The sequence below is a fragment of the Balaenoptera physalus genome (genome assembly GCF_965194825.1).
Source record: "Balaenoptera physalus genome assembly, chromosome: 2".
Lineage (NCBI taxonomy): Eukaryota > Metazoa > Chordata > Mammalia > Artiodactyla > Balaenopteridae > Balaenoptera > Balaenoptera physalus.
The window spans coordinates 13547130-13560924 of NC_138883.1; the positions used below are offsets into that span (position 1 = coordinate 13547130).

Sequence of the window (13795 nt, forward strand, 5' to 3'; positions counted from 1 at the left end):
TTTGTCCAATGTCACTTCAATGAGGCCATCTCTTACCACCCTGTCAATTCTTTATTCTCCTCATTGGACCCTGTTCTGTTTCTTCAACTAACCACTTTTACCTTCTAATTTACTACTTTATTTTGCTTATTTATTCCCCTGCCTGGAATGTAACCAAGGCAGGTATTTGGTTAGTTTCCTGCTGTATCCCCAGCACCTGCAACAGGGCCTAGCCGTAGTAGGGGATGACTACATAGTTATCGGATAACTGAAAGAAGGCACAGTTTGGACACCTGCCCTCAGCTCTGTCTGCAAGGCCAAGACAAGGAAACCCCACTGGGGACTCTGCCTCCTCCGCAGAGGGCAAGGGAGCTGGCATCTGAGCTGGCAGTCCTTGCCTGGCTCAATCCAGCTCGCCTGAACAGACATTGACGGAGCCCTGGGCAGGTGCTGTGCCTGCCTGAGACGGATGGGGCTCCACCCACCTCGAACTGGGTGGGGCGAAGGCTGCCTGGGGCAGAGGGGGCCTGCTGAGGGGCACAGGCCAAGCCAGGCCCAGAGGGATCTCCCAGAAACCTGAGATGGCAGGGCAAGCTCAGGCAGGCCTCCCCGTCACACCCACCTCATACCCCAGGCCCACTAGTCCGGCCTGGCCCGTGACCGTCCCCAGGGTCACTGCCCTTTCTAGGCCCTATTCCTGAGGGTCTGCGGGGCTCCCAGTCTCTGCCTCCCTCCCTCCCTCCCTCCCGGGTCTCCCTCCTCCACGCCCCCATTCGGCCAGACCCCTACCACCACAGCCCCTGCTCTTCCTCACCTCTCTCTTCCACGCCTTCCCCCTCGAATCTGGACCCCAGCCCCAGCCCCTCTCCAGGTCCCGTTCCCGGGCCTCCTTCCCCGACCCGGCTTCCGCCGCACCTCGCCCCTCCTCGCGCCTCCCCCTCCCCCCGGCCCGGGTCTCGCCCCGGCCCCGGCCCCGACCCGGGCCCGCGCTGCGGCTCCGGCCCTGGCCGGTAGGGGCCGCTCCTCGCGGCGCCCGGGGCCCCGCCGCGCCAGCCGCCGCCGCCCGCCTCCCCGCCCCTTCCCCAGCCGGCGCTCCCGTTACGCCGCGGAGCCGGGAGCCGGAGCCCGAGCCCGCGGCGGCAGCGGGAGGCGGCGACGGGGGCGCCCGGGCGGCGGCGGCGGCGGCGGGGCCTGCGGGGCCTGCGGGGGGGCGGGCCGGGCCCGGCCAGGCCGCGATGGCGACTAAGAAGGCGGGCTCGCGGCTGGAGACGGAGATCGAGCGCTGCCGCTCCGAGTGCCAGTGGGAGCGGATCCCCGAGCTCGTCAAGCAGCTGTCGGCCAAGCTCATCGCCAACGGTACGCGCCGGGCGCTCCGGCCTGGGCTGCTGGAGGCGCCGCGGCCTCCGCCGATCGCCGGGCCGGGCCCTCGAGGCGCGGCGGGGCGCGGGCAGGGGCGCGGCCGGGTCACGAGGGCGCTGCGCCCGGAGATGTGCGCGGCGGGGCTAGGGCCTCGGGAACCCGGGGTCCGCGGAGCGGCGCGGTGGGGGCGTCTTGCGGCCGAGGGCTTGTGCCGGGCGTCCCAGAGTTCCGGCGTGCAGGGAGGGCTTCTGCGGAGTCAGGGGGTGGGTGTCTCGGAGTCGGCTGCTGTACTGGGGTCCCAGGGGGTCAGGGGCCGGCCTAGGGGCTCTGAGAAGTTGGAGGCGATGGGGGGAGGGTGCGTCCTCAGGACTCGGGTGTGGATGTATGGGGATCCAGGGTGTGTGTATGGTGTACTCGGAGTCACGATGTATTTACGGGGCTCCTGAGAATGGGGGTGGTGAGCAGAGACCCCTGGGAAATATGCTGTGTAAACAGATGGCGTTCAAGGGGCTCCAGGTGGAAGCCCAGGCTTGGGGTGTGTGGGGGGCGGTGGTGGAAGTCAGGTTGAGATGTGTCCCAGGGTCCAGAGGGTAGGATGTCGAAGCTGTGCATCTAGGGAGGTCGGGTTTGGGAATATGGGGGAAATAGAGTCAGGGGAGCCAGGAGGTAGAATATTGTGGAGAGAGGTGGCAATGTGGTAGAAGAATGTTGGGAAATGGGGTTGGGTGTGTGAGGGGCTTGGGGCCTAGAGGAAGAGGGGGTCGGAGAGATCCAAGGAGTAGGAACCTGGTGCCTGGAGTTAGTCTATGACCCGGTTGACTCAACTGGTTCTCATACCCAATGGAATCAAAATTGCATCCAAAATACCATTTCAGAGCACAGATCCACGTGTCCTTATTTGTTTTGGAAGCAAGTATCCTTAATATTTGCTTGTCTTTTAGTGCCCGCCAAAACCGCAGGCACCAGTGCACTGGTGAGAGGGCAGAGGTTTTGTCACATTTCATCTCAGGCTTCCTGAGGCTGGTGAGCACATGGTGGCTGAACAAATGAATGAATGAAAGAATGAATGAATGACACTGTTCTGAGAAAGGACCGCCACACAGTTTTCAACCTTCTCGCCTCAAACTACCCAGAAATGGAGAGGGATGTCATGTGTCCTCTTCAGGAATGGTTTATATTTGTGCCTTTTATGGTATCAGAGTCTCAAAATAAGAACTTGGTTTTGTGCACTCTCAACTGTGGTACCTTGCTTTGGGCCGGTATTTCCTGGGCAGATGCAGGTGCCGTGATCATACCAGGGGCATGGAGGAAGCACAGACCTACCTGGGCTCAGCATGTGGAACATGTTGACTCTTCTCAGTTAAGCGAGCATTTGAGGAAAAGGTGTTCAGTCCCCTGGGCCCCAGTGGCAGCCTGACCTTGCTGTCCCTGTAAGGGTCACGAGCTTGCCCTCTTGCTTCTCTTCCCCGTACCTGCAAAGTTTTCTTGTTTCTTCAGAGTTCGACAATCCTGGGTCTACTTTGTCACTTCTCAGCTGTGTGGGCATATAATACCTTCAGGGCAGTTTGATTTTAGGATTGAATAAGTTCATTTGTGAGCCCCCTGGTTTTTCCCTTCAGAACCCACTTGTTTCCTGCTTTATTTACTCATTCAACCAATATTTGCATGCCCACATGTGCCAGGCATCAACAGTGGTGAATAGCGCTGACCAAGCTTCTACCGTCATGCACTTACCTCCTCTGAGGAGACAGATGGTAAGCAAATATGGACATAGTAAACAAGGTAGCTTCAGATAGTGAGAAGTGATTTGAAGAAAACAGACAAGATCATGTGACTGAGAATGATGGGTAGGGGAGGTGGGGTAACTCAAACTATGGTGGTCTCTGGAATGAGAGAGTAGATGGGCTTTCAGTGGCTTGAGCTGATCTTACCTTCACGGCCCCTCTAGGCTTGGCTCCCTTTCCAAGGCTTGGTCCCTAGAATCTAAGCCACAGTCATTAATGGGGCTTGCGGGGGGAGCAGGTTGTACGGGGCACTGTGGTCCATGGGTCTATGTGCAAGCTTGGTTTGGGGAAACTCATGAGAGAGAGATTTCTGCCCCAGAACCCACATGGTAAGCAGCAGTCATTGATGGCCAAAGGTCACACAGACTAGAAAAGGTCAAAGAGATTGCTCAGGAAGATAAAAAAAAAAAAAAAAAGCAAAGAAAAAGGATGAAACAAAACAGAATTATTGTGGCTTTCCTTTGGGGTTCAGAGAAGTGCTTGTAGGAGGGTCTTTCCCTTTCTTTGGCTGATGGGGGCTCCCTTGACTGGCAGTGGGACTTCCTCCTGGCTTTGGGGGCACCAGACCCACCTGGGTGCACTAGACCTCAAGTTTTGGGCGGATTTGGCAAAATCCCTAAGCTAAAACATTTGCTGTTTAGAATAAGGACAGCGAGTTAATGTCGTGTTTGTCATACTAAGACAGTTACCTTGAAGGCAACCACAGGCAGAAAAGGGCACAGTCTTTGGAACCAGCCAGACCAGTGCCTGAGTCCTGGACCTGCCACTTCCTCACTCTGTGACCTTGGTCAAATTACTTAACCACTCGGAGCCTCAGTTGTTTCATCTTAGAATGAGGATTAAAAGACTTACCTTGTAGGGGTTGTTATGAGATTCAGAGGAGTCTAAAGACTCCCAGGGCTAGCCACAGAGCCTGACACCTTAGTAGGCAGGCCCTTCATTCATTCACTTATTCATTCATTCATTCCACAAATACTGAGTACTTGCCAATGTGCTAGTCACTGTTTTAGCCACTGGGGATCTACCAGTGACCACATCAGACAAACATCCCTGCCCTTACGACGCCCACATTCTATTAGGGAAGGGGCAGGGAGACAGATAAATAAAATCATGAAGTAAAATGTACAGGATGTCAGATGGTGGTAAGTGGTATGAGAAGAGTAAAGAGGGGAAGAAGGAAGAGTGCTTTGGGGTGGGATGGGGGTGGGGCTGGTTTAAATGGGAGGCCGGGGAAGGCCTCGATGGGAAGGCAGCCTCCGAGATAAGAGCTAAGTTGGTGGAGTGTGTTCCAGGGAGGGGACTTCAAGGGCAGAAGCCTGGTGAGGGCAGAGGGGCGGCAGGGCCAGATGGCATGGGGCCTCATGGGTCATGCTGAAGGCTTTGGGTTTTCTCTGAGTGACGTGGGAGCCACGGGAAGGTTCTGAGCAGGGGAGTCACTCGTTCTGGATGCTCCCGCTTGCAGCGAGCCTCTCCGCTCAGCACGTCAGCTACGTGCTCGGGGCATGGCAGCCCCTCCCCGTGGAGGGCGGTAAATAGCGGACACTTTCAGAGCCTGCTGCTTCAGCCTGACTCCCCTGAGATAAATTGGTTTAGATAGTTTTGCCAAGAGGTGTACAAGGAAGAAAAGGGCCAATGCCAAGCTGGAAACAGAGCCCAGAAGTTCCTTTTCTGCCTCATACCCCACTGCAGTCACTGTTTTTAATCCCTCCATCTCAAGGAACCAAAATGTGTGGCAGCTAAATGCCAGGCCCCGATGAGTTCCAGCAAGAAGGTGGGGATGGGAATACATGCAAGCTAAGGGGCATGGGAGGGTCCACTCAAGCCCAGGCTCTTGCTACCTCAAGTGTGGTCAGGGGCCCGGCAGCATGGGCATCGTCTGGGAGCATGTGAGGAGTGCAGACTCTCGGACCCCACCCCAGACCTGCAGGGGATTGGTGGGCACAGGGAAGTGGGAGGGGCCCTGGCCTGGAGATGGCGTGGCCGCCCGAGGGGTCAGGGGGGAACACGGAGAACCGCACATCGGCTTCTTGTCGGCTCGCAGGTCAGCCCTGGCCCTGGGAGGGCAGTCCCAGCTGCCTTCTCTCCCCAGAAGGTCACCCTCTAGCCTCCTGGTGGTTAGGTTCACTGCTGTGTGAGAAAGTGCAGTGATCTGGCCCCTGGGCTTCAATTCGGACTCTGCCTCTGGCTGGCTGGGTGACCTTGAGCCAGTTACTTAACATCTCTGAGCCTGCGTTTCCTCATCAGTAATATAGGGTTAATAATACCTAACCCATCAGGGTGGCTGTGAGGATGAAATGAGTTGATATATGTTAAACTTGGTATATGCAAAATACCGGTATTCACTCCCTCCTGCTGACTCAGCATGACCCTGGGCAAGGCAGGCCAGGTCCTGGATATCACCTGGTTGGGAAAAAGTGTGGGAGACCTCGAGATGACACACCTGAGCTGTGCCTGGTCAAGACTTCTGCATATTTCAGTAACAGAACAGGCCTTTTGGAGCGTGCACCCGCCCCGAAAGACAGCCGCTCGCTCTGAGGCGGTGTCAGCCCCTCCACACTTCCCCAGGCTGCTCAGCGTCTCAGACGGGCTCAGTCGCTGAGCTCACTTAGAACAATTAGGCCCTAATCATAGTGTCTCCTTGAAGGGACCATCGCCCTTCTGGTTAGGTGTGATTTGGGGTCACTTTAATTACCTCTTGGTGAGGGGTAGGTAGGGAAGTGGTGCCTGAAACAAAGAATATTTAGGGGGGCAAAGTTTGGTTATGAAATATACTTAGACCTTTGCGTGAGAGTGAGGTTCTCGCCTTTGCCAATAGCTGATATTCCTGTGGTTTGAAGGAGGGCACGGGTGGCACTGTGGCTTCCCCTTTCGGAGGAGGGCTGGGCTTGCTCAGGCCCCTGGAGATTTCCCAGAGACGGGGAGAGGTAATGGTGGATGGGGGGCCCCTCTGCCTGCCCGAGGGGCTTCTTAGGAAACAAGGCTGAGGTGTAACTGAGAGCCTGCAGCGGGGTGAGAAGGTGGCCCTGGCGTGTAGGAATGGCGTCTTTGGACATTCCTGGGGTCCAGCGGACTCTCGGGAAGCCCCCAGACACAGGGGAAGGAAACGTAGGAGACGCTCCCTCCTGGCCTTCCCAGGCCAGCGTCCTGCTTTCAGATGCTCTGTCCTGCTGTCCTCTGAAGGACATGCCTTTGTGGCAGACCACACGTCCTGAGTTTTGGATCCAGAAGATTCACTTATTCCACAGTAGCACATGGGTGGCTCTGAGCTTGGCATTGGGGCGCATGTGGTCGTGGCAAAAAGACTGTGACCTTGTGGCTCCACACAGTGGGGCTGGGACCGCTCGGCTCCTCCTCCACGCCGCCCCCCCGCCTGCCCCCCGCCTCCAGGGCACAGGAATTTCAGGCTCCGAGTGGAGAGGAAGGAGGATTCCCGACATCCATCCGCTTGGCCAGCCGGCCTTTCCAGCCTGACCTCCCATCCCCTTGGTGCGCCCCCCTCCGTTGGCTGGTTTGGCCTCCCGGACCTTCTCTCTCCCCTTGCTTTTCATCTCTCACCTGTGCTCAAGCTGTTGGGCTCCAGAGTCCTCTCTGCAGGTCAGAAGCCTACCCATCTGTCAAGGTCTGGTTCAGGTTCCGCCTAGCTGTCCTTCCCCCACAGAAAAGGCTGTTTGCCTCTGAGAAGACAACCACAGAGAGTCAGAACCAGATGGGCCCTGAGAGATCACATTGGATAGCAGTTTTCACACTGTCCTGTCGAGAAACCACCCTGGTGACCAGGTGGGCAGGCCTCACTCACTGGAGCAGTTACATTTTCCCTTAAAGTTTCCTTTGAAGGAGGGCTATTGTGCTTAAAAAAACACATTTGAAACCCACTGATCTAGTCCAACCTCCCCATCTTATAGATGAGAAAACAGGCCCAGAGAGAGAGGTGTCTTCCTTAAAGCCACCAGCTGGCGATGGCAGAGGTGAGCAGAGTGGGTCAGAGGTCTGGACCCTGGGTCAAAGTGTTACTCTGCCTTGAGAAACCCCATGTGTAAAGTGGGGACACACATCCAGAGTTCCTTTTCTGAAACCCTTGGGGCCAGATGTGTTTCAGGATGCAGAATTTTTCGGAATGCAGTGTATATACTGGACATTATATGACACTCTCCGTGGGGTTAGTGGCAGTGCTTCATGAGAAAACAAGCAGTATTTCTGCGTTAAAACATATCAACAGTCATTGCAAAAGGGATAAATAGACTCCAAATAACCTTATGTTGGTTCAGTTTAATTGCCCAGTAAGTTAACAACAAAACCCAGCTTTTGGTTTGTAGAGAGGTCTGGATTTTGGAAATTATGGACGAGGGATCGTGAACCTGTAATGACAGTGCTAAACCGGTAAGGTGGCTGGAAGGACCACATAAGAACAGAACAAAACAAGCCAAAGAGCACCTGAAGGTGCTTTTAGCCCGGGGCCTGCACAGAGTAAGCCCTTAGCAGAGATAGCATGGGCTGTCTCATGGTGGTGGGTGCTAGCGTCTCCCACCTCCCCGCTCAGGGCCGCTTCCCCTCCCCCACACTGTCTGCTGGGCATGTGCCTGGTCTCCCCACTGTGGTGGTCCTTCTGAAGGGCGGAGGGCGTGCTCCTGCTTTAGTGGGCCACCAGCCTCCTAGCCCGCACTGGGTGTGCTGTGTCGAAGTGGCCCGCAGACTTTCACCAGGGGAGGCTCCTGACCGGTTGGAACCGGTCTTGCAGGAAGCAAGGCTGAGGGCCTTCCAAAATGGATGTGAGGGCCAAGGTACAGGTGATGACCCCGTCCCTGGGGAGTGTTGCGCTGCGAGGACTGGCGTTTACCTGTGGGGCTGTCCATCCCGCATTCTCCGCCTCCAGTCATTTTGCTTCTTCCTAATTGGGCCCTGATTTTGTTCAGCTGTCGGCCTCTCTGAGTGCCATGTGTTTTATGGTAGGTGGGCCTTGGCCCCAAGGGTCTACTCCCTTGCCTGTCATTGGTTGAGGCATGAGCATGTGACTCAGCTCCAGCCCATGAGACATCAGAGACATCTGCTGTGGGAGGGGGCTTCTGGGAAGGATTTCTTCACGCTTAAGAGTGATGTACATGCTTAAGAGGGAAGAAGAACGTTCTCTCTTCTTGCCCTGGAAATGGTTCATGCTTTTGAGACGTGGAGCTGCAGCCATTTTGTGCCAGGAGGCACTCGGCTCAGGAGTGAGGGGGCTCCGTGGGTCACGGAGACACAGGGAGAGCCTGGCCATGCTGTCGAGCTGCTGACGCTCCACGCCTGCAGCGGTCCCTCCCTGGACTTCCTGTTACCTGAGATAATAAACGCCTTCTTGTTGAAGCCTTGTTGAGTCGGGTGTTCAGTCATTACTTGCTACTGAAGGCGTTCTAACTGGTGCACCTCTTTGCTTACCCAGAGCACCTGCCGCCGGCCGGCTTTGCACCAGGCGCTGCACCCAGAAGGGCCTTTGCTCCTGATTCACGTCGCCCTCAAGTGGGTGGATTCCTGTCCCTCTGGGTGACCTCGTGCTTGGCAGGTGGTGGAGGGTTCCAGACCTTTGACTTGTGTGAAAGCCATTGCTTCCCATCTGAGGAGCCAGGAAGAGGGAAGAGGTCTTTTTCTTTTTAATTTTGAATTTTTATACAATTTGGAAAATTTACTTTCCATTTACAGTTATTACAAATATTGGCTATATTCCTCGTGTTGTACAGTACATCCTTGAGCCTGTCTTACACCCAATACTTAGTACCTCCCACTCCCCCACTCCCCCACTCCTATATTGCCCTCTCCCCCAACCTGGTAATCACTAGTTTGTTCTCTATATCTGTGAGTCTGCTTCTCTTTTTTTAAAAAAACATTTTATTTATTTATTTTTTAAATAAATTTATTTATTTACTTTTGGCTGTGTTGGGCCTTCATTGCTGCGTGCGGGCTTTCTCTAGTTGCGGTGAGCGGGGGCTACTGTTCGTTGCGGTGCGCGGGCTTCTCATTGCGGTGGCTTCTCTTGTTGCGGAGCGTGGGCTTCAGTACTTGTGGCTCGCGGGCTCAGTAGTTGCAGCTCACGGGCTCTAGAGCGCAGACTCAGTAGTTGTGGCACACGGGCTTAGTTGCTTCGTGGCATGTGGGATCTTCCCTGACGAGGGCTCAAACCCGTGTCCTCTGCATTGGCAGGTGGATTCTTAACCACTGCGCCACCAGGGAAGCCCCCTGTTGTATTGTTTAGATTCCACATATAAATGATATCATGCAGTATTTGTTTTTCTCTGTCTGACTTATTTCACTTAACGTAATGCCCTCCAAGTCCATCCATGTTGCTGCAAATAGGAAGAGGTCTTCTGAGACGTCTCAAAACCATCCCCGTCAGCCACCAAGATGAGACTGAGCAGAGTCTGGCAGGCGGGTGAGATGAAAGCCACGTAAACTATAAAGGGCAGCCGCAGCCACAGGAAACCTGGTGTTGTGGCCTCAGGCCCTGCTACCCTCCAGGTTTGTCTGTCCCTGTTCATCAAGCACAGCACGTGGTGGAGGTGCCAGAACCAGGCAGAACAGATGTTTTTTGGTCCTTTCACGGGCTTGCCAGACATGGAGTCAGAATCCCCAGGCATTTGCCCTCTGAGTGACCTTGTGCACATGACTTGAACCACTGAAACCTTAGTTTTCCCGACTTCATGGGTGTTAAAACAGTGCCAGTAAGGAGGGAGAATGAACAAGCATTTCTTGAGCTTCAGCTGTGTGCTGGATTCTGAGCATGAACTTTTACGTGGATCCCGGTTAATCATCACAACAGCCACGTGGGGAGTGGGGTCGGGGCTGTGATTCCCATTCAGGGCACGAGTAGACCGAGGCTTGGAGCTGTTCATAGAATAGGGCTCTAGCCCACTTACGCCTCTAGTTGCATTATTCTACACTAATGTTTTTCTGAACTTTTCAGATCAAAGAATCACCGAGCCGGCTTATTAGAGCCCGGTTTGTAGGGCTCCGCACGCGGTGGTTCTGATGCAGCCCGTTTGGGTTGGGGCCTAGGCTTCTGCGCTCTTTCTAAGCTCCCAGGTTGTGCCAGTGCTGGCGGTCCGTGGACACGCCCTGAGCTGCACCGAATTAAGGGAGCTCAGACCTTATGGATTGCCAGACCTCCCATGTAGGGTGGCGATTCTCGGTCCAAGATGCGGACTGGAAATCTGCATTTCAAAATTGAGCCTCCGGTGATTTGTGTCCTCAGGCGCGTCTGAAAGCCCCTGCCCTCAGCCAGCATTCTTAGCATTTAAGGAGCACCTCCTGTGGAGCGGGGCGGGGGACGCTGCACCAGAAGAAGTAGAGCCGAGAGAGTCACCAGCCACAGGAAGCTTCCCGGAGTCCCAGGCTGGGTCCGAGCTTCTGCTTCGGGAAGTCTTGGTGGCGTCGGGTTCAGGGAACAGGGTTGTTAACCAGCACCCGGGGGGTTGTGGCGCAGGGAGTTCCCGGACCACACTGAGGCGTGATTGTCCAAGTGGTGGGACAGCGTCACCTGCGGCCCGAGGAGAACAGTGACAGCATCACTGAAGGCTACAGCGTGCAGCTGGGTTACTGGGCGCCGAGGGTGGCGGGTGAGGCCTGGCAGAGCGTGGCTTTCGGCGGCCTCTCCCGGTCTTAGCGCCGAGAGTCCTGTGTCCCGGAGCCCCCTCAGTCCTGGGCAGTGGGACAATAGTTCACCCTCTTAGGCGGATGGAGGTATTTTAGCAAAGAGGAAAGGAACCTAGTACAGGAGAAAGCGGTGGATTTTGCCCTGTTAGATCCGGGTTCAAATCCTGGGTCCGACACTTACTGCTCTTCCGGCCTTGGGTGAATTACTTAGCTTCTCTGAGCCTCAATCTTTATCTCAAAGGTTACTTCGAGGAACAAATCAGATAATGCAGTTTCTAGCACAAGCATTATCTCAAGCAGCCTCACTGCATCAGGAGTATTGTGTGTGGAAGGAGGGTAGAAAGTTCCAGATACTCAGTCCTTTACAGGGTGTGGACGAAGTGGACAGGACAACAATAACAGCAGTGATAGCAAAGATGCTTAGTGGGGGTGGGGTTCTTGTTGTGCTGAGAAGCTGGCAACCACCCGTGTTTGCTGGGTCACAGAACTAGTAAGCGCTTCAGCCCAGGTCTGACAGATGCCTCGGGCCTTCTCTTCCAGCCACCCATTCGGCACCCAGTGAGGCTGGGGTAGGACGTAGGGGTGCTGCCATGGGTAATGGGGACACGAAGATGAATGAGACCACTGGGCTGGCTGCCCCAGGAGGTCACGGCCTTTTGTTCTTTTGTTCATTGCTCTATCCCAAGCACCAATCACATGGCTGGCACACAGTAGGTACTCAACTAATTATTCAACGAACAACTTGGCCTGTGCTCTGGAGGAGTTAACTTGGATTCATTTACTCATCAGACGCCTACTGAGCACCTCCTGGGTGCCAGCCCTGTCCTGAGGGCCTGGAACGCGAAGATCGCTGAGTCCAGGACATAGAGACTTGGCAGACTGGGCTCAGGGCTGGGGGTGGTGGAGGGACTGGGCTGTGGCGGCCCCCGGGGAGGGAGTGTCCACCCGCGTGTGGTTGCACATCTGAGCCTCTTGGTGTCGTCCTAGCGTGACTGGCCTGGGCCCGCCTGGGGCTGATGGATTGCTGTTGGGGCTGGCTGCCTGTGGCCTTCTCTCCCATCCCAGGGAGGGGTTCCGGTCCCCTCGCTGCCCCCTTTATCCCTCTTTCCTCCTCACGTTCGGGCTGGCTCAGCCCCTTTGCTGCAGGGCCGGGCTCCATTGAGGAACTGCCCCCTCTGGCTCTTGTAGGTTCGGAAGCAGCGTTCTCCCACGTTAGCCAGCCTTGGGGGAGTGTCCAGTTGGTGAGATGATACCCCTGAGGGGTGGGGTGGTGCCCAGCCCAGGGACCTGCAGTCAATGCCACCCTCCCTTCCCTGGTCCACCAGGCACCAGGCCGAGGCAGTCAGCTCCCCACTGAGTCTTGGGCCCGGAGGCCTGGGAAGGTGGGTCTCCCTGGCCCGTCGTAGCTGCCCCACACCCTGTGGCAGCCTCCTCCCCCCGCTGCCCCAGCACACACGCCGGCGGCGTGCAGTCACCCTTCTGCCTGGAGTCTCACTTGGAGAAATTCCTCAGGCCCCTCAGACCTCGCTTGCTTCTCACACCCTCCTGAGTGTCCCTGCTGGTCTTTGCACACCACCGTGCAGGACTTGGTGGTACCCGCCTCCCTACAGACCCTACCCCTTCAAGGCAAGGACTGGACTGGGGCTTTGGGTCTTCAGGAGGAGCTTGTTGAGTCCGTGTGGGTGTACGTTTAACAAGCCTGTGTGGGGCTGGCTTCCTGAGAGAGCCATTTCCGAGCCTTCTGGGCTGGCCTGATAACAGCCCCCCCTGCCCATTAGACTCACTTCCTGCCCTGCGGAGCTCTGGGGACAGGTCAGGCCAACTCCAAGCTCATGACTTCCAAGTTACCTTGTCTTTTCTTAGGCGAGGTTTCTCTAGGGGAAGTGCGTGCACGTGTGTGTGTGCGTGCGTGTGCTTGCGCGTGTGTGCGTGCGTGCGTGTGTGTCCAGCGTACTCGTCTACTCTGCTGGCGCAGAGGAAGCACGGTCTTCTGTTCCCACGTTTTACTCTCCCATCCTGTCCTTCGGCTTCTGCATTGTGTGTGGATATGAGGAGGCTTTGGCACGAGGCCTGGACCCTGACGATCCCAGAATGTCGTTTCTGCCAGCCTGAGGTAGACACAGGGAGGTCTGGTCTCAGTGAGCATCATGCCCCGACTGTGTGCCAGGCACCCCGGCGGAGGGAGCTGCGTCTCCAGAGACTACGGTACTTGGTTGGGCCATGTCTGTGGAGGGGAGACATGCTTATTGATTGACTCATTCCAGAAGTGTGTACGGAACACCTGCTGTGTGCTGAGCAGGGGAGGTGGAGCGTGGATGTGAGAGCGATAGGATGGAGGTCAGAGCTGAGGTGATGAGTTACAAGGATCTTGGCTTTCACTTTGGGTGAGGGGGAGACACTGCAGGGTTTGAGGGGAGGAGTGACATGACCTGACTTAGATTTGAAACAGGTGTAGGACATGTAATCCATATTTTCTAGTCAAGCTGTGTGCCCTTTTCTTCCCCATCCTCCTCCGTGACAGTGTCCCTACCCTGGTTCGGCCCAGCTCTACCTACCCGTGGGTCTGGCTGAGGAACGCCCTCACCTTGCTGACCACGTGCCCCTGCTGACCAGTGACCTCACCAAGGCACTGCCCCTCCTCCAGTAGGTCTGCGTTCCCCCTTTCCAAAATGTCTGTTGCACGCGTTCTTTTCTCTTCTTAGACCCTGTACATCCTCTGAATGCCTTGCTGTCACCCCTCGCTCATGACCTTGCCTCATTCTTTGTTGAGGAAATAGAAACAATCAGGAGACCAGCTCGTTTCCTCCCCCCGAGTTGACCCGCTTTCCTCCTGCCCTGCTTGGGGGCCTCAGTTCCTTCCAAAGGCCTGCAGCCCTGAATCCCTTTGCTCTTAATCCCTTCCATCCTCGCCTTCCCAGATTGGCCTCTGCAGTCCACTCTCTGCCTCCCTGGATCAGTTCTCTGTCTCTCTGTCTGGCTCTCCTGGACCATGCCCTGTGGGATGCACACATGCCCTAGGCTTCCTATTGGAACCGTCCTTAGCGCTACATCGCTGT

At 55.9% G+C, this 13795-nt stretch overlaps 1 protein-coding gene across 6 annotated transcripts in view; it reads left to right on the forward strand.

The window, feature by feature from the left end:
• The first annotated feature begins 1038 nt into the window (after positions 1 to 1038).
• Positions 1039 to 13795, forward strand: part of TTC7B (tetratricopeptide repeat domain 7B) — a 240025-nt gene continuing 227268 nt past the window's right edge. For 2 of the 6 annotated variants that reach the window (XM_082451243.1, XM_082451244.1), the window contains exon 1: positions 1043 to 1335. In XM_082451243.1, coding sequence (XP_082307369.1) covers positions 1215 to 1335 — 121 coding nt within the window. In that variant the 5' untranslated portion in view covers positions 1043 to 1214. Of the gene's footprint in view, positions 1336 to 13795 lie in introns of all 6 variants that reach the window. The other 4 variants (XM_082451246.1, XM_082451249.1, XM_082451245.1 and 1 more) reach the window with 3 other exon arrangements.